This window comes from Ictidomys tridecemlineatus, chromosome 2 (genome assembly GCF_052094955.1).
Source record: "Ictidomys tridecemlineatus isolate mIctTri1 chromosome 2, mIctTri1.hap1, whole genome shotgun sequence".
Classification (NCBI taxonomy): Eukaryota; Metazoa; Chordata; class Mammalia; order Rodentia; family Sciuridae; genus Ictidomys; species Ictidomys tridecemlineatus.
The window spans coordinates 143,894,269-143,919,689 of record NC_135478.1 but is presented as its reverse complement, the minus strand read 5'-3'; the positions used below and the strand labels follow the sequence as shown (position 1 = coordinate 143,919,689).

The 25,421-nt window shown below is 39.6% G+C and overlaps 1 protein-coding gene across 11 annotated transcripts in view; it reads right to left on the bottom strand.

Moving 5' to 3' along the window:
* Positions 1 to 1,017: 1,017 nt before the first annotated feature.
* Positions 1,018 to 25,421, bottom strand: part of Pde1c (phosphodiesterase 1C) — a 603,438-nt gene continuing 579,034 nt past the window's right edge. For 4 of the 11 annotated variants that reach the window (XM_021722262.3, XM_078039880.1, XM_021722270.3 and 1 more), the window contains 3 exons: positions 23,229 to 23,282; positions 20,997 to 21,065; positions 1,018 to 3,331 (listed from right to left, as the gene is read on the bottom strand). In XM_021722262.3, coding sequence (XP_021577937.1) covers positions 3,162 to 3,331; positions 20,997 to 21,065; positions 23,229 to 23,282 — 293 coding nt within the window. In that variant the 3' untranslated portion in view covers positions 1,018 to 3,161. Of the gene's footprint in view, positions 3,332 to 14,582; positions 14,644 to 20,996; positions 21,066 to 23,203; positions 23,283 to 25,421 lie in introns of all 11 variants that reach the window. The other 7 variants (XM_021722263.3, XM_005319173.5, XM_078039884.1 and 4 more) reach the window with 5 other exon arrangements.

The window sequence follows — 25,421 nt, the reverse complement described above, 5'->3', positions numbered from 1 at the left end:
TGTGTTGTTGTTATTGTGGTCTGGTTTTTAATTGAAGTAATGGCTTTCACCATGCAGTCACCCAGAGTCTTCAGAAGAATCTTCTCTGTGCAGTTAGAACACTTGTCAGGGTAGAACTTTGGAATAACAAAGCAATTGGGTATGGGGGATGGATAGAGTGAACAGGAACAGAATGAAGGATAGGCATTGTAGAAATCAAGAATCAGGAAGTTGGTCAGGTATTCAGAGGAAGAGGGACTTGAGAGCAAGAGGAAGCCAAAACAGACAGAGGCCCAAGACTCCAGGGTGTGGGGACACAGGTGAAGGGGACCTTTCAGGGAGGGCATTGGGTTTCCTACCGAGTGTAGGAATGCATTGAAGACTCCAGTGCAAGGTGATGTAGAACTGGGTACCTGTAGGAGTAGCCAGATGGGTAATGCACAGCTAAATTATCAATGCCCTTTAACTGAGATCAAAAGCTATCTACCTGATTCATACAACTAGTAGGGAACATTGCTCTCTAACTTAAAAGCCTAATTTCTTTTTACTATACTCCACTCTCTTTTCTAAGAAATAATAGCCAGTGTGTATTGAGTCTTTACTATAAGACTCAGGCTGAGTCGGGTATTACTAATATACTCACTTTATAGCTGAGGAAACGATAGTTGACTGAGATTATGTAATTCAGTGAAACTCCCTGAATAACTGAGCTACAGCCCCAGCCTCAGAGTCCCAATTCTTAAACCCTAGCCGTATAACTCATTCAGGAATGACAGAAAGTCAGTTGATAACACAGGTGTTCTCCTATTGTCTGGTCCTATTACATGGGTTACTCATATTAACAATTTATTGAGTATGCAGGGAGGAGGAGATTATTACCAAAAAAAATTGCACAATTAAGAAGCAAATTGAAAAGGATAAGTTATACTATTCACCTTGACAAGATATTCAGGGCTGAATAGTGCCAAACATGGAGGAAATCTAACTTTTTTTCAAATAAATTCCAGAGCAGAAAAACATGACTCACAAACAAGAATATCCTTTAAAAGCATCTTTTTATTCACTATAAGAATATAATCTGCATGTCTATACAATCCATCATGCAAAAATCATGGTAGGCATTTTATAAGCAGTTCAGACTCTCAACATCTGTATGTTTGCCCAACTAAAATATTAGCAAAGGTTGAAAAACAACATCTTAGGAGAAAGGAATGCAGAAGGAACCAACTCTCTTCCTCAGCCACATGACTTCCAACATCAAGAGGAACAGCCGAGAAAGCACAGCCACACTAAAGTCTGAAACCTGAGTCCAAAGGGACTGAGAGATATGGAGCATCACCAAGGATGCCTCCTCTTTGGGTATTCAAAGAGCTCTGCACAGCCAGCACTAAAGCATCTGCAGACAAACAGGTAGGAATTAACCTAATACAGGTGGAAGAGACACCATCAGCCTACAAAAGGGTCTTCTTACCCACACACCAAGCAGGGAGCTGAGAATAACAATCGCCTCCCTTAATGAAAAGTCACAGTGATTTTTCTGCTTGTACAGCAATTAAATTTCCATGAAACACCATCAGGAAGCACATTATAAATAAATTGCTCAATAGCATGATGGTCACTAAACTCTGGAGCTTGCTCAACTTGGATAGCTGCAGTTTAGAAATGAATATGGGTGAGGACAGGACAAAGTGACACTAAACCCTTGACAATCAAGTCCTGCAGGTTGTGGCTATGGAGGACTGCTCCTTCTTTGTGGGACTGTCCTGGAGCATTTGTCCCGCCTATGGAATGCTCTTAGCTACTTCTTTTGTGCAAATATTATCCACCAGTTTTAGAGATAGCAATCTGAAACCTACAACATTGTTCATTAATCTCCATCACAAAATGCAGAGTGTGTATTATGATTCTCATTTTCTAGTTAAGCAAACTGAAGCTTTTTTAAAAAATATGCCATTAGACCAGGGATCTGAAATGAGGCAGAACAGAATGGAAATCTCTTCAACAGCAAACCTAGATTTGTCTGTTGAAGCAGGCCATTTCTGAGGGAGCAAAAGTTAACTGTGGTCTTGAACCTTTCCTTGCCATTTCTGTGATTTTATTCCCAAAGCAAAAACTCTAGGGGAAAACACAGAAAAGCTAAAAATGCCACCTTGAAGAGAGGTGAGATATAAAGGCCCCTATTCCACCAGCAGCTCTGAGAGCAACTGGGGTCCAAAAGGGCTTCATAATGTGGTTTGTCAGGAAGGAATCTTCAGACCCAAGGAGAAAACTATGGAAATAAGACATTAAAGCTACATTCACCATTTTACACCTACCTGTCCCAGGACTACAAAACCAAACTGACATCTCTAGTGCTAAATCTCAAATATGAAGTCTTTAAGGCCTGGGAATGCTACTGATTTCTAGTGTTTTCTACTGTGGTATAAATAGAGGATTTTTTTTTTTAAAGGAGCCAAATGCATCCACTGAAAAGTCTCAAATCCTTGAAAAAAACACTGAGACTACTGGGCATGAGACATGTGATCAGAAATCAGAAAGACCTTTTTATTATCATTTTTTTAAACCTGGATCTATTTTGTAAAGTCTGAATTCCAAAATATGCATGAACACAACATTTCATGGGTCTTTTCCCTCTAAGATTATTACATTCAGAAACACAAATTTTGTTTTGAGAGCAATTTACTTTGAAATTTACATATTTGCTTTAATTTTATATGTAAATATTTCAATTTTAAATAAAGATAGTTAAAATTGAAAAGGCATTTTAGAAATGCATTTCTTAATTATGAAGAATATTAAGCCAGTATATTTATTGAGGCAAGTCAACTCTTAAAGATGAAAACAGTGGCAGGGGGAGGAATTTCATCCCCTGCACCCCATGAACAGGAGCTATCATTCCATTGGTCCAACTTAGACTCTGAAAAACCCAAACAATAAAAACCACACATAACAACCTGCTTACTAGTTTGTTGCTACATCTGGATTGATCCCACATCTAATGATTGAGGAGTCTACTGGAGAATGAAAGTGCAAACAGCTTCATTTTGCCTTGTTGGAGTCATCCTTCACAGAGCCAGCCCCAACGACTCCCACGGGTCTGGAAATCCTGTCCTGCTGTGGCCGGTGAGGGCAGAGAAACAGACACGTGGCCCTTCTTCACTCCCTCTCCTCTTCCTCTTGACCTACTTTCTGTTCCAATTATGTGAGATGTTCTGAATCTTTTTCATTTTGATCCTCTGATCCAGCATCTTGTATCTTGCAGGATGCTCATCAGTTTTCTTTGGAACTGAGGGTGCGTAGGAACTGGATGCATAAGCAGGGCGTTTAAAATGGCGCAAAGGAGGCTTGATGACTGGAGGCCATGGAAAGGAAGACAGATAGTCATTAACCTCAACAATGATATGGCAGGACCTAAATACTGGGGCAACTTTCCTTTTGACTTTTCTTTTTAACCTTTAAGAAAAGAAACAGTTGTATTCTTATGGAACTTATTGAATATAGATGAATAAGCACATTATCAACTTGATCATTGGCTTAAAGTACATAAAGGCAGGAAATTCCTAGAGAGAGATAGTGCTGACCCTATATATAAAGGTTCCCTGACAATGAATGGATGAGGTTAAGGATGTGAGAGGGCACACTGAGATCACTATTGGGAACAGCACAACAAACACTGGTGGGCAGAATCCTACCATAGACAGCATGTAGTATTGCATATAAGCTTTTAGGGTTGCAAAGTCAGTCCCAAAGGGGTACTTGTAAGTTCCTCATTAAGAAAATATTTGCAAAATGCAAATAAAGGTTATATATATATACACACACACACACACACACACACACACACACACACACACACACACATTAAAGCTTTACCAAAGGAAATAACTCAGTTTAAACAGGGGCAAAAGATCAGAATAGAATTCTCACCAAAGAAGATACATATGTCAAATAAACACAGGAAAAGATGCTCAACAAATTTGTCACCAAGGAATTGTAAATTAAAAATACAATGACATTTTACTACATATCTACATAAAGCTAAAATTCAAAAAGTTGACAATATCAATTGTTTACAAGGATCTAGAGCAACAAGGACCCTCTTCCTCATGGGGATGCAAAATGGTACAGCCGCTTTGAAAGACTGACAGTTTCTTACGAAGCTAGACATAGTCTTATGTGATAAAGCAATTGTGCTCCCAGGAGTTTACCCAATTGACTGAAAATTGTCCACAATAAAAACCGGCATATGAAGTTTTGTAAAAACTTTATTCACAAGTGCCCCAACCTGGAAACAACCAAAATCTCCCCCAACAAGTGAATGGATAAAGAAATTATAGTACATTCATACCATGGAATCTTATTGAATGATAAAAAGAAACACATTATCAAACCACACAAAGGCAATAATGAATTTTAAATGTACATTGCTAAGTGAAAGAAGTCATTCTGAAAAAGCAATCTAACAGATAAACCCATTTATGTGAAGTTCATGAAAGGACAAAGCTATAGAGATGTTTAGATTAGAGACTTCCAGGGGATCAGAGGAAGGATTGAACAGGTGAAACAGAGGATTTTTAGGGCATTGAAACTATTACATATGATATCCTAGTGATAGGTACATGACACATATTTGTCAAAACTCATAGAATTTTATAGAATAAGGAGAGATTTTATTTTTTTAAATAAAAGCTATTTAGTAAGTTCTGAGAATGCCAGAATGGAATTCAAAATGTAGCAAAACAATCTGAATGTGTTGCAAATGCAGGAAGCAGTCTCACTGTAGAGGGTGGAAGACAAAATGCTTACCAAAGTAAATTTTGATATGAGCAGAATCTGTAAAACCACAGAGGAGAGAAGCTGTACACCTGCACTGTGTTTGTTGATAAAGTTGCTCCTCACATAGGTACAGGTGAACAATTCTAATGCCACTCTGCATGTGTTTGGAATTGAACAATTATGTCAGTGGAGAGCAGAAGGTGAGAACTATTGGTATAATTTAAACTATTGGTTTATAGATAGGCAACAAGGAGGCTAGAATGATACATGTACCATTGGATTTGACTTGAAGACATGAATGTGACCTCATTTAGCTTAACAGTGTCATAAACATATCTATAGAAATATGTACTCATGTGAGTTAGTACACACATTTTCTTCCTGTATCATTTTAAAAGTCCTAGAAGAAATGATGTAGCTACAGACCCAGAAACGTCAGTAGCAACGAACATGCCTGTCACGTAGATATTGATTTCTAACATCATTCTCCAGTAAAAGGAACCAGAGCGCCTTGCAAAAATGCCTCCTTCTAGGACTAGAACAAAAACTATCAAAGATAGACTGGGAGAATGTTTTAGAGCCATAAAATTAAAAGGCGCTAAAGACCAAACAAACCATGGTAAGCAAAAAAAAGAGTTCTAAATGAAAATCTACCAAATTGTACAAGTCAGAATAATTTGAGCACCAAAATAGGTAAGGCAGTACCAGATCGTAACTCAAAGTATAAAATAAACATCCATAAGTCTTTACTGACATAAATGATTGGATAAATAAATAATTATGAGAGAACAGACAAATCTCTTAGGCAGATTTTCAAATAAATTATGTGGATATACTACCCACAACGAGAGGACCCCTTAGTGTGGGCAAGACTTTATTATATCCTCCCAAAGAACATGGTCTAGAAAGGAGACAATGGAGTAGTTTTTCAGTGAAAAAATCCAATAAACACGACCCCATTCAGGAGCCTGAGGTTGACATCAATAGGAATAAGCGATGTTGGTAGTATGCATCTTTGGACTTATAAAATGGGAAATTAATATTTTGTGATGAAAATGGAACTTTACCTCTGTGGTCTTCCTCCTGAAAATACATAATCCCATTTTAATAATGAGAAAATGTCAGGTCAATCCCAACTGAGGGATATACCACAAAATATCTGACTGGTATTCCTCAAGCGGTCAAGGTCATAAAAAAGGAGAAGTTTAAGAAACTGTCTGAGCCAAGAGGAGCCTAGAGAGACATGATGACTAAATGTAATATGTTATCCTGGACAGGATTTCAGAACAGGAAAAAAAGACACAGGTAACAGCTAGGGAAACGTGAATAAAGTATGCACTTCAGAAAATAATAATAGAAGTAGTAATACTAGTAAAATAATATATATCATCTAACCTACAGTTCTATAAACAGAAGAAGGTAAAGTAGGGATTGATTCTTTCCTCCCAGCACCTCTAGTCTCCTATTTCCCTTTCCCATATCTGCTGAAAAGTGTTTGGTCAGTGAATAAAGGTTTAAAAAAAAAAAAAACTGTCAAATTATCACTAAAGAACAAGTGGAGCTGGCACTGAGCCACCGCTCCCAAAACCAGCTCTCCCTGGAGCCACTGCACTCTCACCTGAAAAACCAGCAAAGGAGAGAGAGAGAGAGAGAGACAGAGAGAGACAGACAGGTGAGTCAGCTTGAAGGGTAAGGCTGGGTACACATCTGTGAAATTACAGACAGAGGCTACCTTTGTAAAACACCAGCTCTGCATATCTCTGCCAATAATAGGAACAGGCTTTGTGCTTATGATGAAGCAGAAAATTAGACGCAACTTAAATATTCAATCATAGGGAATTACGTTCTGGTATATTCTTAAAACATACTACTGTGACATCATGGAAAGACGACATAGAAGTCTACTAACAAAAATAGATGTTCAGGTAATACTATAATGGAAAAAAAAAAACAGTGTATACAATCTAATCTCATTACTGTAAAATATATAGATATGTGTGCCCAGGAAAATCTGAAAGAACAGCCATTTACATCATAGCAGTGGTTATCTCTGAGTAGCCTAAACATGCTATTTCATTAGGTTTGTTTATTGGGGCTTATCCTTTCTGATTTTTCCATGGTGGCCGGGTTTTAGTGATATAGCTTTTTAAAAAGAAATACACTATTAAAATTTCTCCTATAGAATCAGGAATCACCAACGATTGTACAAAATCATACCTAATGGGAAGTCAGTAAAATTGAGTTCACTGTGGGCTTTTGCACTAGATAGCTGAGAACCCATAGCTGAGTGAGCTTCTTTTTTTTTTTTTGCATTCTTCAGATTAATATTTATTCATTGATTTCTTAGAGCACCTACTGTATGCTGCTGATGTAACAGTGAACAAAAGACAGAAATCCCTGCCCTCATGGAGGGCACCCTAGGAAACTTTTTAGCTGGTTTGCAGGTTTAAGTGCTCATTAATGCCAACATTGCCTCTTGAGTTATCCTAATGTTGTAAAGACTGTCAGCAAAGGGTCCTATTGTGACAAAATAATATAAATTCTTCCATAATAATATAGAAAAACATAGTTATTTTTAAGATCTTAGAGTGTGTAATTTTGTTTCTTAGGGTAAACAAGGGATTACAGCACCAAACACTATGAGAACAAATATAAAAACTGTCTTGCTACCCTGGAGAATGGAGCAGAGATAGGAGAGGGTTTCAGATCAAGAGCAAATGGCTGGAAAGGTCTGGGCTAGCTGATTTATCACCCTTCCAGTCAGCGTCCCTCTCCACTTCATTCTATTTTTGCAACTCAGCGTGAACCCAGCCAAAGTCTTATTGAATTTCCCACTTCTCAGCGGGAAGAAACATTCACCATTTGCTGGAATTCTGATTGTCAGAACAAAAACTCCTTACCACTGGAGTGGCTGCAAATAGAGTTGGGCCTGCTGATAGAGTTCAGCTCCCCGCTGAGGCCCTGGAAATACTTGTATGCCTGCTGTCACCCTCACTCAGTGTGGGAAAAGGGACATTTCATACAGTGCTGTTTTGTATGCATTCATTGCCTTTCCCCTCTGCAGGGGATCCTGATTGGATGACAGGGCACAAGAGCAGAAGCAGGTGTCAAGGCACCATCTGGGGTGCTAGGGTGGCCTCCTGAGGGTGTTTCATTCATCTTCTGGCTATTCCTGAGATTTAAGAAGAGGTCTGACCCTCCTTTCAGTAATTGGGCCCTTCTCACAACTGAACCCACTGATAGTACCATCTCTTTCCCTTGGTGGAGAAGAACTAAGAGGGAACAAAGCTCTTCCCACCCATATGCTTAATTACCAGCAAGTTGGACACTTTTTACCCTTGGGGACACATTTGAAAAAAAATCTCCTCTCCTCTCTTAGAGCAATTTACTTGGAGAAAATGATCTAATCAGCTAACGAAGGTTTTGACAAAGGCACATATCTCTGCACAGAGCCCCAAGTTTGGAAAGTCATTATCTGTATTACTTTTAATCGCACTTAGGAAAAGTTCAAGACAGAAATGGACACATCACCGTTCTTGATTTCACAATTAACCATAATGTTTACTTCTCTTTAAAGTGATGCTCTTTGGAAAGTTTTAACTCTTGTTAAACTCCTATCTTTTTAATAAACATCACAGTTCCTCTCAGAGATGTCTATGACTTTCTCCTCTTCCTCTGCCACCACCAACCCCTCTGTATTCTCCCTCCCCACCACCATGCTTCTTGCTCTCAGACCATTTCGCTTAATGACTACTTTTTTTTTGGTTTTTTGCATAGGAAATTATTGCACAGAACTTTTCTTCTTTAGAAAACAGACTATGACTTATTCCTAAATCAAATTCTTATAGTTGTTAGTTGGATTCAGATGTCAAAACATAAGTGGGAATTTTAAAAACTCCTTCTTTAAGATTATTTACACTAGACTACTATTTCCAAAAGTATCCCTTAATAAAGTTGTGAATGCCATAGGTGGGTAAGAGATGGGGCTTCTTCGGCCAAATTTAAGAGACTGGGAGTTAAACAAGGATCTTCACACCAGAACTTACCAATGCCTTACATAATGGTGACAGTATTATGAGTCTCTTAGAAGAGCAAAGGGTGTATAGTTTTTCTCAAATTTAATTGTCTAAAGGAGCTTCCTTTTTATCAGGAGTATCTGATAGAGTGTAGGAATCTCTGATAGAGAGTTCAGCAGAAAACACCTTCAGAAAAACTGCATTAAATTCCTTTTTAATAGCATATCATATATCCTAAGTCACTAATTCAGTACACCCTTCCATTTTGCATTGAGAGTAATCCAGAATGAATAGTCACTAGTCCTCATCCAAAGTTGGGTCTGCTCCTAATTACCTTGACTTAAGCTTGATTTTCATTGGAACTGGTGTTGGTTCTTTCAGCCCATTGTGAGACTTGTGATCTTTTGGAACCATCACTCTCTAGCACAGAGCTGCATCTTCAGGTGGAGAATTTCCAAATTTCTGTCACAGTGCATCATCTCCAATGAGGATAACACAGTCTACTCTTCACTGCTGAATAGATTCTAATACTGACATTTTTTTTTTTTTAAAAAAGAAGCATTGGACATCTGTTTTCATCTCTTTCAAAGGTAATGCCATATGATCTTTGGAAAAAACATTTCCACCTATAGATATTTTCTACCTGCATTTATATACACACGTGTGTATGTGCAAAACACATACACTAATCCGAGATAAAAATAATCATTTATTGCTACTTAAGTACTGTTTTGCATAAATAGAAAAATTCTATTGTTGTACACTCCATTTCTAAGATCATTATCTATTTGTGGTGTTTCTGTGAAATCTCACGGAAGGTCCTTACAAAAATGCACAAAAATCACCCAGGAGTTTGGAATTGCATGAGACTGGAATGTTAACACAGCTCCCCTGAAGATGGAGCAATATAAGAACTCTGATTTCCATTTCAAGAAGTGCTCTGGTGAAATAAATACAGTAGCTGACGTGTATTGTGTTCTAAGCAAAGCACACTGCTAAGGATTTACCATGAGTTAGTCTTTAATCCTCACTGTGCCCCTCAAGGCAAACACTCTTATCACTCCTTTCCTGGGTGAGGAAACTGAGGTTCAGAGTGAAAGTTACTTGCCCAATGTTACTCAACTAGGATGAAGGATATTTGGAGACTGGCTTTATATCTAAGCAGCTGGATTTCAGAGACTTCTCCCATATTTAAAATGATTTGGGAAAATGTCAATCTTATAACTACCATGACTGGTTAAAAGAATCAAGTTACAACTGTACCTCATTTATAGTATCAATACTTGAGTATATACCTGTGTCATGTGCTGGATTCTTGGATACCCTTGTTAGTAGCTATGATCATGCTTCCCCTGAAATGGTTTCAGTAATAGATTACCTTAATACAGAACATGGTCATTCATGAGGGAACTACATGAACGTCTTCTCTAAAAGATCTACTAAGTAATTTCTTTCTTTCCTCACCTATGCATGTTGAAACAGGTATTCTGAAAGTCTAGACCAGTGGAAATAAGCATCAAGCTAGGTGAGATCCAGGACCTTAGGTGAGATCCAGGACTTTAGGCGAGGTTGTTCCTTGGTGGTTCTCAGCCCAGGCTGCAGACAAGAGCCACATACAGTCTTTAAAACTCCTGGTGCTCACTGTGCAGCTCAGACACTTAGAGCAGAATCTAAGGGGTGGGTAGTGTGGGACTGAGCCTCCAGAGTTCTGGAGTTTGAGTGCTACAATTCTCATCTCGCCAAGCCTCTCCTTTCTCATCTTTACATCCATTATCTCATTTGTATCCCCAACATCCTTGGAAGATGGTCAGATTCAGCTCTGTCCCCATGTGACTGATGTACTTAAATTCAGTTTCCCATTAGACGAAGGAGGAGGAGGAGGAGGGGGGAGGAGGAGGAGGAGGAGAAAGGAGGAGGAGGAGGGAGAAGGTGGAAGAGAAGGAGGAGGAGGAGGAGGGAGAAGGAGGAGGAGGAGGAGGAGGAAAAAGAAAGAAAATAGCACTTACTTCAGAGGACTCTGATGGGAAAGAAAAGAAATCATGCATGTGAAAGTGACCAGCACATGCTGACGCCTGGCAGATGCTCACTTGAGATCAGGTTCCATTCCTTTCCTGAGACGAAGACCCTATACTTCTGGAATTATCTGGAAGACTTGAAGTTGCTAGGAAAACTCAGCAGCAGCCTACTTGGGAATTCATTCTTTCCCAAAACACAGGAGCATTTCAGTGAAGCCACACTGATAGGCAGTCCTTTCCTTTTGTAGAACTGCAATTTAGCAACGTTAACCCAACCAGAAAATTACCCTTAAACCATGCACATAAGATGTAGTGTTGTCTAAGGTGATAATCTATTCTTAAACTCCTCAAAGTGTATTTTATATTAAAAACTAGAATGATTAAGCTCATTATCTACCTTTTTAAAGTTTCTGGTCCTCCAAGGACTTTACCTGAAGAAAATGAGCAGACTAAATTACCTACTGTGGCTTCTTCTTCTTCTTCTTCTATTTTTTTTAAGCTTAGGGGAAAAAAGCCTATAGTCTGAGAAGCTGTGTGGTAAAGCTGAGTTGAACTGCCTGAATCAATTCACTATCAATGTGGTTATGGAAAGATCGCCCACTAGCATTTCAGGTCTCCAGAGTAACACCTGCAGAGATGGAAGAGATAAGCTACGAAGTTTCTCTGCCCTCTACCCAACTTGAAGCTATCTGTTGCCACTGGTGTTCCTCAACCCTAGAGGTCCATCAGATCGCCAAGGAAGCGCTACAAAGTACTGATGCTTAGGTCCTACCCCGAAGAGTCTATGAAGTATTTTGGAGTGGTACCAAAGCATCAGTATGTTTGTAAGGCCCAATCACACTAGTGTGTAGCCAAGGTTAAGGACCATTGGGCTGAGTTTGTTTTGAGAACAAGCCAGCCATAATATAGGCACGTGCCACATTGTGAGAATCCATCACTGACAGCCACATATAGAACAGTCTATGCCACACAGGCATAGAGGTAGTAGGCCACACCACCAAGTGTTGTATAAGTACACCGTGTCATGTCTGGACAACAATGCAATCACAATGAATGTGTCCCTGGTGTGAAGGGACATATGACTATATTGAAGGCCAGAGAGATGGCTGGGGCAGCTGACGGTCTGGTCAGTATAGGCAAACCTGCTCCCATCCCCACTGGTTTGACCTTCCCACCCTTGTCCGTGTCTATGATGGGAAAACAAACCCATGAAATCTCCTTTGGAGAAAAGCATGGCCTGGGGCCCACAAAACTGGGCTAAGTAAGCGTTACTAGTTGTAAGATCCTGAGGAAATCGCTCATCAGTTCTGGCATCCAGGGATTTGTTCTTTCTTCCTTCTGTAAAATGGGGAAAACAGTAGCTGTCTTGCATGGCCGTTAGGAGGATTTTAAAGGGAATGTAAGTGAGAATGTGCATGGAGTCCCTGGCACAGTGTCCAATGTGTAGCAGGTACTTGGAATAGGGTGGCCATTATTACAGGAACAGAGAACAGCACAGGAACAGAGAAGGCCATCACCAGGACCTTGTAATGGCGCCCTCACAGCTCGGTTCTCTCACGACGGTGCAGAAAAGTCATTAATTCCCCACACAGTTAGATTTTACCTCATAAAAGGTCTGATCACACAATGAAGAGATTAAATTAATGAATTTATTGGTGAATATTTGGCAGAGAGGCAAATTTTCCACATATTTTCCACATAGCTCTCTGTCCTTCGTCCACACTCACAGTGACCACTTGGATTCACAAAAGACTAATTACCCAAAATGTACATTTGTAGGTATCTATGTTCTTTCTTTTCCCATTCGTTCAGAAAGGGAACGACTTTCTGAAACCACGAAACAGTCTAAGGAAAACATTTTGAATTAAGCAATGTAAAATTATGGGGGGTTCATTCAGTTTCTTTGAGCAAGGCCTAACCTCAAATATAAAAGAGTGCCAGAAATCCCTGTGGGAAGTGTGGTTTAGACAAGCACCCACCCTGGAAGGAGTTCTAGTCCCTGAATTTTAATCTTGTTGTAATTAGGAAAATGTAGGGAAATTAGGGAAATGGCAAGGGCGCTTTCTGATTCTTTCAGACTCTTTGCATTCATTAGGCTGAGGCATAATAATTCTTTGAGTCACTTTCATTGGAAGCCATTATTGAGCCGATGCCCTGATCTTTTAGACCCCTCATCTTTGTGCTTCTTCCCACAGGCAATTCAGCCCTGCATATCGACTTCCTGAGGACAGGGACACTAGCATCCCTAGAACTTCATCACAGTACTGATCACGGTTGGTGCTGAGAAGTATGTAAACCGCTGAACACATTACATCACACTCAGCTGCCTTCAGAAATTTCCCATTTAAAGGATAAATGACTCTCCTGAAATATACAGTAAACTGGCAAAGTTGCCAGAGTCCACGGAAGCCAGTATTTCTTCCTTACTTCTGCAGCCTAGGTTGGCTGCCCGTGTCTGCTCACAAAGAATGTCAGCATGTTCCTTTCCCCTCAAGTTTCAAGTCTGGGGCCTGAGTGAATTTCTGTTTTATGCAAATGCTCCAATCTCAGCTTGTTTCTACAGGTCTCACAGTAATACAGAGAGGCACTGAGGCATAGTTTCTAAGCCCTCCTCTCCTGACAGTGGCAAAGAGGAGGAACAATTAAATAAGGTGGGGAAATCGACTCTTATTCAAATAGTGATTATCTGTCAAATACACTGTGTGTGACATTGAAAAAAAAATTTTTTTAAAATAAGCTCCTTGAAGGAGCTGATCATTTTTAGTTTCATTCTTCATTTTCATTTTGTTTGCTATGGCACGTACAAAGGGCATGATTCATGCTGTTTCAATGGAGAAAAATATTTTAGATATTATGCAAGCTGTCCTTCACTTGATTTTTTCTCATCAACGTGTATATTTTCTACATAGTTCTCTGTCCTTCGTCCACACTCACAGTGACCAATTTCAGAAGAAGCCTGTAAAGACACATTTCTTCAGGGTCATAGAACTCTGAAGCACTAAATCGAAGCATAACAAATGAGTTTTGACTCTGTCCATAGTAAATGACAGTTGCCATCTCTCATACTGAACTCAAGGTGAAAGCTAGTCACAGAGAGAACAATCATTCAAGACTTCACTTGAAAGAGTCTAGGGTCCCTCCACATCCCAATGAGGGACTTGGAGTTGGTAGATGGGGAACTGATCTGCTCCCCATGCAGAATACAAGTGTGAACTAAGTAGTAACAGGTGTAGACTAATTAGCATCAGCTTTGCTAAGTGATAATGAGTTGCACAGAAAAGGGCTAACTTTGGGCTAGTCATTATCTGTGCCTCAGTTTCTTAAACTGCAAAACAAAGGTAAAAATACCTTCCTTGGAGAGCTGTGAGGTTCTAATACATGTTAAGAACCTAGCATTGTCCCTGGTTTTTATAGATATGTAATACATATAAAGATACTTGTTAAAAAACATGTATTAGGAACGTAGTGACATGGCACACACCTCTAATCCACGCAGCTCGGGAGGCTGAGGCAGGAGGATTGCTAGTTCAGCAATTTAGAGAGGTGCTAAGCAACTCAGTGAGAACCTGTTTTTATTTTTATAAGTAAAATATAAAAAGGTTTCGGGATGTGGCTCAGTGGTTAAGTGCCCCTGGGTTCAATCCCTGTTACAAAAACAAAGACAAAAACTAAAAAACAAACCTGTATTAGGGAGCTCAGAAGTCAACATATTTGAAGTTAAATACTCAACAACTTACAATATGTATCATTTTTGTTTTGGAAAAAGAATCATAAGCTTTCTAAAATGTCTTCAGACCTCAGAGATGGCCAGTTCTCGTCCGAGGAAGCTTCCAGAGGGATGTTTTATCCGTAGTCCCCTAAAACAGGACACACAACAATGTCATTGAGAGCCAGCTGGCGTCTAACCCACAAACTCTTTCTACAGCAGGCAGTGGAGTTTAGAAGCAGAGCCGCGTCTACTGCCAAGACTAGGGTGCACTCCAGCAGCAGCACGCAGGGAGGAGCAGTCAGCCACATCTGCATCAGCAAGTGACTAAGGTACTGTACCTTTTCATCTAAGATCACTTCAGGAAAGTCAGGCGCCCTGGAACTGCTCAGAGGCAAGTCCATGGACTAGCCGGGATCATTAGCGGTCATGAGCCACTCCTCCAGGAAGAGCCAACATTCCCCCAGCTCTCCATCACTGATGGCCCACCCATGGAGCTTGGTGGGTTCACAAATCCCATGGGGCAATAGATGAATTTGGCTCTAGAAAAAAAATGGCTGCAGGTGCTATTACTTTCCCATACAATAGTCACTTTGCTACAGATGTACAAGGAATCAAGGCTGTGTCCCCACAAGAAGTTTTCCAGGGCTAGATGTTCCAGATGACCCCTTAGATAATTTTAGAAACCGTACAAGCAGGTGTTTAAGGAAGGGATTGCTGGTGGCTTCTGGATTGCCATGCTGCTTACAGAACTTTCTTCGTACTCAAATGCTCATATCCCAACACCATCCCACCCAAGAAGTTAGAGAGGAAGGCATTACATTTCTTAGAAACACATGTTAGATCATCAACTTGAAAGAAACCAACAATATTGGTTTGCACAACAGCCAGAGATTTTTCACATAAAATTTCTTTAATATAAACTATTTTAAGCATACAAAAAGCAGAAATGCTCACATAATAAAAACCTGTATTCTCAGTACAGTTTAGTCAGATATTAATGCTTTCCATAATTGCTCAAAAATGTTTTTAAAGAGATTAGATAATACTGGTGAAATTGAGTTACCTAGCATTCCTCCTTTCTATTTCTCTGTAATCACCCCCCCAAAAAAACCCATCATTGAAAAATTTGGTATTTATTATTCTTGTGCATATATGTATGAGATTAATACATTTGCATCCATAAAATATCTACTATTTCTGCATGTTTCAAATAATATACTTTGTATTAGATGTAATATATATTGTTGCAACTTGCTTTACTTGCTTAACATTATGTTAATAATGTAACATTAAAAAATCAAAACAACCATAAATAGGAGGATGATTAAATATCTTGTGGTACATTTGCATACTAGAATGCTATACAGATACATTGCAAAGAGCTACCTTTATATTTTGCATGTCTTTTGAAATACATTAACAAACCTCAGTGAGTTTCAAAATAGGTGTGTCTCCTAAAAGCAGAAGGGAGCTGGATTTTTTGAATCAGTTAAGCTTTGTATTTTAAAAGAAAATTTAAACCACTTGCAATTATTGCTATTTATTGATACTATTGGACGTATATTGACCATCTAATATTGTTTTGTGTTTGTCATTCTTTATTCTCCACTATTTTGTTTTTCTTTCTTTTACTAAGTTGATGTATTTTCTATATTCTCTGTTTGTTGTTCATTTGTTGATTTAGATATCTGTTCTAGTCAGCTTGGAATGCTATAACAAAGTACAACGAAAATTTATTTCTTACAGTTCTGAGGCTGGAAGTCTAGGGTTGGGATGTCAGCATGGTTGGGTTCTGGTGAGGGTCCTCTTCCCTCAGGTTATGAACTGTCAACTTCTTCTTGCATTCTCTTTCAGTGGAAAGAGCCAGCCAGTTCTCTGGGCATCCCTTTTATAAGGGCATTAATCCATGAGCGTCCATTCTCATGACTAACTCACCTTCAAATATTGTTATACTGGGGTTAGATTTCAACATATGAACTGGAGGCTCATTAAGTTCATAAAAAAAGTAAGTCATATTTTAATTATTTCACAAATGATCCTTTGTGATAAAAGTTACAAAATTACCAAGTTGTGCCCAAAGACAAAATAGATCATAGTATTCCTTAACTCCATATTAAAATATCTCTTCTTCCATACATAGCCTCTGTTTCGTATTTTAATCAAAATTGGACATTATTTCTATAGCCACTAGTTACTCAAACTTATCAACTAATTTTTTAATTTACTTGTGTGGTCACCATTAATTCTTGTATTTCACTCCTTTGTTTTAGGTATATCTTCTTGAAGTATATCTCCTAACACTTTTTAAAGCAAAGGCTTATAAGTGGTAAATTATATCCTGTATACCTGAAAATATTTTTACTTTGACTTCACTCATGAATAATAAGCTAGCTATTTTAGCTATTACATATTTCTTTATTTTCCCTTTGCACATGGAAGATATATTTTCGTTGCCTTCTGGCATCTACTGCTGCCAATGCAAATTTTGGTGTCAGTTGATTTCTTTCAGCTTCCCTAAACCTAACCAGCCTCTTTCAGTATTTAAGACCCCTCCTCACCTGGCATAATTTTGGGGCAATCCCCCCCCCCCACACCAAATGTCTTTATGTATGCATTTGTTTTTAGTTAGGTAAGGCAATTGGGGTACATGTCCCATCTTTGAATCTGAATATTTCTTCAATTCTGGAACACCATATCTTGTTTGATGAAATGTGGCTTCTCCACTACTTTCTCGATATCCTACTAGAGTTCCTGACAGATGCATGGCAGTTTATCTTCATACTCCTTCATTTTTTATTGAGTTACAATTCATATACCATAAAATTCATTTTCTGAGGTATACTATTTAGTATCTTTTGGGATATTAATAACATCACTACCACATAATTCCAGAGCACTTTAATTACCTCTTAAAGAAATGTTCCACTCTTGAGAAGTCTGACCTCATTCTGACCTCACCTCAGCCCCTGACAATCACTAATTTGCTTTCTGTCTCTATGAATCAGCCATTCTGGATATTTTCTAGAAAAGAAACCATTTAACACATGCCTCTGACTTTTTCTGCTGAACAAAATGTTTTCAAGGTTCGTCCATGATGTAGAATGTATCAGTGTACTTCCTCCATTTAAAGAGATATGACATTTTACTTATATATTCATCATTTGATGAAGATTTATGTTGCTTTTATGTTTGGGATACTATGAGTAATAATGCTTCTGTGGACAGTTGTAAACCAAGTTTTATGTGAATATATTTTCATTTCTGTTGGGCATATACCTGGGAGTGAACTTGCTGGGTCACATGATCACCCTATGTTTAACTTTTTACTGTCAAACTTTGACAAAGTTTTAGCCCTCAGCCCAAGTCCTGTGTTCAGATCTCTCCTGACAGTTTAGCTCCTTCTGCTCTTTCCTGACCCTTCCCACTCAGGATACAGAGCACAGCTGTCTATGGCTCGACTGTTGGTCACAGTTTGTGTGAAAGGATTCCCTTTTATTTCTGGTCCCTAGTGCAGGTTGTCTAATATTGGTCTTTAATTTTTTTAAAATTGATTTTTCTATTTTGCCCATCCTTACATGTGTTTGGAGCAAAAGAATGTGTGTTAAAGAATGAACTTCCTAGGCCACTTGGCTGGAATTCACAACAGACGTTTTCACCCCTTAATGCAACAATGATTGATGAATTGATCAGCCTGCAGCTAACGGAGTTGATTACAATGGATCTGGCCACGTAGATGGTATTGAAGAAAACAACATCTAAATCTTGAAATCCTGAGCTAGGTCTATTCAACTGATTGTATGATCAAAGGTGCTTAAAAGCTGTTTGTTGGTGGTGGTTAAGGATTGTGCCTTGTACAGCTGTGATGGCAATGAAACTCCTCTTAAGCGGGGGCATGAGCAGGCACTGGCTAGGCCAGGGGAGGAGGCCTCGGTGCATTTGAGAGACAGACAAACGATGAGTGAAGCTCCTAAGGGAGGATGGGAGGGGAGCTGGCCACTGTAATGGGTGAGGTGGAGAGGATCAAGCTGGACTGTGTGGTCAATTGTGTCATGTGCTTTGGGAGCCACGCTTCTTCCACTTCTCTAGGCTTTCGAGATGGTCAGAACCCAAAAACCTGAGACACAAGTCTAGGATCAACTCAGACTACCATAGTCAGACTAAGAACAAGGTGGTGTGCCTCTGATCAGAGGCCATGCAAGCCCAACAGGCCAGCCATTGGTGTCCGGCAGAGCAGGTGGGACCCTGTCAACTTGGCACCTCCTTGTGTAAGACCAGGTAGACCTCCACAGTTCCACCTGAATCAGGAATAAAATGAGTCTATGAGGAGCAGATGTCATCCCTTGACTCTGGAATTGCTTGGTATAGAGCTGTTCTCTTCCTAATGCTTTAAAGTCCTAAAAGCATGATGGCCCCAGCAAGGACACCATGACAGGGGCTTCCAGACCCTGTGGAGCCAGGTCCACTTAGTACTAAAAAGCAAGCGAGTATAGTTGAAAGGAATCCAAACTTCAAAATGAGTTTGGATGGTTTCTTTCAACAGCATCATGTTTCAACCCACTCATGTACCCAACCTTGTAAACACTGGCTGATGCCTGGAGTCAGAAAAGAATAAGATGGTCTCCACTGTGGGAAAAGCAACCTATCAACAGGTAAAGGCACGTATCAGCAAATCTCCATAATGCAATCACCACCTAGATGATCTGGAGAGGACTACAATGAGAAATGAACCAAGAGAAGCCAAGGGAAATTAGTTTCAGGCAGTGACAGAGGCAGGAAATTCAAGGGCTACTCAGCAGACACCCAGTGAATCCAGATGTTGAACCGGGGTAAAGAAGCTGCAGAAATTGAAGTTGAAAAAGCAAGTAGACGTAGATTATATTTCATTTGCCTAATAATGCCACTAATTATGAAGTGAACTATTATTTCATGTACAAGCAAGAAAAAATAGCTGCTAGTTAAATTATCACAGACCACAGATTGCAAAGTACCCCGACTTCAGAAGGGTTAAAATACAAGGCAATGTGCCTTTCAGAATGGATGCAATATGTTAGTTCCCAAAAGAAGAAATCCAAGACATGAATTAACATCGTAAGACAGACAGTTTTTTTGGTAAAAAATAATAAAGGCAAGCCACATATGAATAGCATGTCATATTTTCTTACCAAGGTGGTAAAATATTAAAAATAATGCTCAGCATTAGCAATAGTGGACAATAGTGGAATGGGAAAATTCACACTAAAAGTGTAAATTAACATTACCTTTCTGAAAATCATTTTGTAATAAATGTCAGGAAACTAAATATGTATAAATCCTTAAGTTAATAATCTGTCTCTAGGAATCTATACCCATGCATTCTTATAGGCTCTTGCATAAGAAGATAACATTACTTATAGCAATAAAAATGTAAGATATATGAATGGCAAATTATCAATAAGTAAATCATAGTGTAATCACAAAAATATGAACCAATCACTGAAACATTTGTTAAATTTACTGACATGAAGAAACATTTAATGTAAGGGTAAATTTCAAAGGGGAGAAACAAAATTCCACTTAAAGTGTCATTTGAATTTAAACATCAAAGTACTTAGTGAAGACGGAAGGAGAGGTCATTTCAGTTAAGTCTGAGGGAATACCATTATTCTTCAAATTTTTCCTTCCCCAATTTTGTAAGAGGTCATTTCGGTTAAGTCTGAGGGAATACCAGTATTCTTCAAATTTTTCCTTCCCCAATTTTGTATTATCTAAAAAGTTTTTTAGATGGCCATGTTTACCTTTTATAATCTCTCCTTCTCCCCAAATAGTTATGTGTTTTCCAAGTTCCACTACAATTAAATCGTAGTAGAAAATGTAAGACTATGTCTGGACAGAGTGACCAATTGGCACCCCTTATATTAACTGGCATCTACAAATGATCATTATCAATGTTTAAAAATTATCTAGTCTGGGTTAGATGGGATCCAGGTCATGAATATTTTCATATTCCTCAAAAGTAGAAATGAGCTACATCATTAGCTATGATACTGGGTCAGTACTATGCTACATTTACAAGCATTATTTCCCAATCCTCATCAGACAGAGGAGACCCATGAGAAAAACAAAGTTCCAGTAAGATACAGTGTAGATGAGGTGGCAAAGTTTGAACAAGGCAAAACTGAATGATGAATTCATGTCTTTCTCTCCAGATCCACACTTCTTTCCCTACACCACCTGCCTCTCAGACTACAGGTTTCTGTAGCCTGTCTAGATGAATGTCCATAAAGAACAAAACTCTATTCTTTCCGTTGGTAAGTAGAAGAGATTGTGAACCAATTATGGAACCCTTTCTGTTGGAACCTCACCCATATCGATGCCAGGCACGTAGCTCTCTGATAGTGAAGCAGACTAGATAAACAAGGGGCCAGATTTTCAGTTTATTAACCACTACACTCGACTCTTGATAAAGCAGTCTTCTAGGTTGTGTGTGGTCACTAAGATCATAGCACAATACCATTTACCCACCTGGCAAGGTAAGGCGACTTGTGGAGCTAGTGCTGGGGGCTGGTGAGCCATGAGAACGCTTCTTTGTGCCTGTGAAGAGGAAAAAGAGGATAAGGAAAAGTAGGATGGTGGATACACACCTGAAATACGTTTGATAAATCCAAAAGTTTGGGTCTAATAGAAGGTTGGGTGAGATGACAGGGAAATGCACAGTCTATGGTCCCAAAGAGCCTCCAGCTTTGACTTTGAGTGAGTGATTGTGCTCGGTCCCCTGGTTGGCAGGTTGGCATGTACAGACCAATGCACCTGAACAGGGTGCACCTTGGTAGCACTAGGAAAGCTTCCAAAACATGCAATTCCTTAGGGTGTTGCCCCCAAATCTTCTGTTTAGATGGTACTGGGGTGGAGCCCAGCTTTAGTATTTTTCTTTTGATTCTAGTGATTAAACCCAGCAGTGCTTAACCAACGAACCACATCCACATCATTTTTAGTTTTTTTTTTTCTTGCAACAGTCTCATTGAGTTGCTTAGGATCTTGCTAAGTTGCTGAAGCTGGCTTTGAATGCCATCCTGCTGCCTCAGCCTCCAGAGCCTCTGGGATTATAGGCATGTGCCAATGCACCCAGCTAACATTGGTATTTTTAAATCCCCTCAGATGATCCTAATATGCATCCATGGTACAGAACTACTGGCTGAGAAAGGAAAATTCTGGATTTAGAATTGAGGAATTGGGGTTTGGTTCCTGCTTTGTCTCTCTAGCCTCTCCTTGCCATTGGATCTTAAGTCATTAACCGGATCTCTCTGAGGCTCAGGTCTCCACCCAAAATAAAAGTGAAAGAAGAATAATTACATCCAAGTGTGCTGGTGAAGATCAAAGGAACCAAGGTATGTTAGAGCACTCAGGAACTGTACCTGAATTCCTGGTGAGAAGTGGGGGAATGCATTTTGGATGTGTTTGAAGCTGTTTCATTTTAATCTTAAAGAACAAGGGAACAACCCCAATGTTCTGTGTTATTATTAATTATTAGTATTATTATTGGCAGGAATAGCAGTAGTGTGAAGGATTAATAAAAAATAGAAAATACAAAATCAATCCAATCACCTCAGACTTATAAAAAAATTGATTTGCATGAGGTTAAAAAAAAAAAACTGTATCCGGCAGGATTTCAGTTGTACGTTTCCTAGGTTTCATGGCTGCCCTGAAAGTCAGAGTCATAGGGGAACTTCAAAGGTCTAACCTGGCTGCACCTGTGCTTCAGAGTCCCTGAAGGCAATTTTTATAACTATGGCTTTCAGAGTTTTCTCCTGGACCCTGAAGAAGAATCTGTAGGAATGGAGTCAGTGCTCTGCCTTTTTGGCAAGTTTCCCAGGTGAATCTAGTCTCATAAGGTGTCTTGGTCACTACAAAATTTAAAAAAAAAAAATGTATCTAGGATGACACTGTGGTCCAGGCTAGGCCCACCTCAATGGTGCAGCCCAAAGGGTGTGGTTCACATTGTATTCCACATAAAGCATGGAGGACCACTAGTCAGCCCTGACCAGGGGTGCTACCAGGATGCAAATCCAACCTCCGAACTTCCTGCTCCATCAGAAATGCCTGTGTCCTGATTGATCCACCTCCACTATGGGGACAATAACTATGGCTTTCAGAGTTTTCTCCTGGACTCTGAAGAAGGATACAATACGTTTATCCTTCCTTTTTGTTTGTCTCACAATATTTGGGACATGTTTTTTCAATAGGGACACTATGACATTTGAGCTGCATGATTCTTTGTGATGGGAGTGTCCTGGGCATTGCAGGAGGTTTTAGAACTATTCCTGGCCTCTACCCACTAGATGTCAGTACCACCTCCCAAGTCACAACAATCAAAAGTATCCTCCGGGCAATGACAAATTTCTTCTAGAGGCAAGATTGCCCTCAGTTGCGAATGCCTCTTCTAGGATGGAGACAGGATTTAGGACTTTTTTATTCAGAGCCATTATTCCCAATGGGTTGCTTGGTCCTTAGTAGTAGTCACTGCCAGCTATTAAGAGGTTTCTATGTCCCTGGTACACTATTAACTAGGAACAAGGAAGTGCACATTCTTTCTGATAATAACATTCTGACAATAAGATTATTCACATTTTATGATATTTGGAGACAAAGGAAGTTTAAGCAATTTGTGCAAAGTTACTGGGTATTGAGGGTGGATAAAATTTAGCCAAGACCCTTCAAAGTTTCAAACATACAGAAATTTTTTCCCATGGCTCTTACTTCCTCTTGGTCTTCCAATACAGCCTCTCCACTTTGTGTAAGGATCAGAAAAACCTGTAACAATGAACAAAAGGAGAAAACAAAACCAGGTTCTCTGACCAGACCAAACCCCAGGGAGCCAGCACTTCTGGAGAAGATGCCCCAGGGATATGGATATTTCACACTTGCTCCAGATGGCTCTGAGGTGGCTCTCAGGTGGCTGTGAGGCTCAGGCATCCATTTACCCACTTCACCAGAACTTTCCTTCCTGGTGGAAAATATGGTTTTTGGTGGAGACTCTTCTGGAGAGGTCCAATTTAATCCTGCTTACACGAGTACTTGAAAATTGCAAAGCACTTGGAGACACTGCTTTCAGCCTGGAAATATCTACTGTGACCAGGTTACTTCATAGGAATTTGGGGTGCAATTAAAAAAATAATAATGATGTACTGTGATCTTCCAAAGCCTGCAGTTTAATAGCTTGCCCTAGAGGCAGGTTTTCATTCCTTTGATGCCTTCTTAGCAGACACCAAGTAAGACAGGGAACTCTTCAGGCCTCGGGGCAGTGAAAAAGCAGATAGGTGCCCTATCTTCTATAAACGCTGTTGTTTACCCTGTTTGCTTGATGAAATGTGTGGTCTATCAGGAAGGGTTGAAACCATCCCAACCAGCCTCTCCGAATCATGAGTCATAGGCAGGCAGCAGGCAGGGATGCATAAAATAACCCTCAGACAGCACCTGGGACCACTGGGGGTGGTGAGGTTCTGAGTCAGCCTCCCAGTGGATGCCAGTTTACCGCCGTTGCATTCGCAAAGTCATTTTCCACTCCAGAGCCAACCAATTACCTATCACTCTGCTCAAAAGTTCCACTTGTGGGAATAATACCAATTCAGACTTAAGTTTTGACTTCTAAAACCCTTTGCCTCTCTCTGACTCCCATCCCAGGGAGAACATTAGAAACTGTCAGAAGATCCAGATACAAGTTCAGTTTCTAAACTTTGCTCCATGGTACCATGTAGGTGGACAGCTGGGGACAAAGCATCACATGGAACTGGCTTTTGGATGTACTGCAGAAGTCCAGGCGGGGATACTGATCCATGAGTGACTGGTTAACCACTCTTGTCAGTGGTTTTTAATCCTGGCTACATATAAGGATCATCTGCTGTCATGTGGTGACATTTGAGTGCTTTACCCAGGGATGCTCTTTGGTTTGGTTTGGGGTGGGATCAAGGCCTAGGTGCTTTGTAAAGTGAATTCCCAGCAAAGATGTTTCTTTCAGCTGTCAGGAGTTCTGTCATCTGAAGAGCTAGGGTGCTTTATCCTCCTACAGAATATGAATTTTGTAAGGAATTTCTTTCCCTTTTTTTTTTAAAGGTTTCCTGGAAGCTCAGATCCAGTTTAGGACTTCATGCTGGGAACTGAGAAACCTTTTATTTAACATGCATGTTCCCAAAGGAACATTTGCCCTGGTTCACTAACTCACTATGCCTCAGTTTTATTCTGATTTTTTTTTTTTTTAAGCAACAGGGATTAAACCCAGGGGTGCTTAACCACTGAGCCACATCTCTAGCCCCTTTTTAAAAAATATATTATATTTAGAGACAGGGTCTCACTGAGTTGCTTATGGCCTTGCTAAATTGCTTAGGCTGGCTTTGAACTCAGGATCCTCCTGCCTTGGCCTCCCACAAGCTACTGGGATTACAAGCACATGGCACTATACCCGACTTTTATTCTGATTTCTTAATTCAAAGAAAAACAATTTGATAATCAATTTATGTGATTTTAGAATTCTCAAATATTTTACAAATGAGGTAGATAATATAAAAACAAACAATTATGTGGATACCAACATAATATTTCATTTTCCTCATTTTTTTTAATTTCTAAAAACTTCAATTTGAGAACATAATGGTGAGGCTCAAGTAAGAAAATACTTGTGTAAACCGTGAAGTGTAACATACTGTTTGTTATTATTCAGTTTATATTCAAAGCAAGTGGTGGTGGTGGTGGTGGTGGTGGTGTGTGTGTGTGTGTGTGTGTGTGTGTGTGTGTGTGTGTAGTAGGTAATACATCATCTTTGGTAAATAAACATTTCAAGGTCAAGAATTACATTGTCCTTGACCTAGAGTGAATGTTTAAGGAGTAAACAACCCAATCAGTCAGCCTGGGGCAGAATGTCATCACCACAGCTTATGTGACTGGAGGTACCTTCTG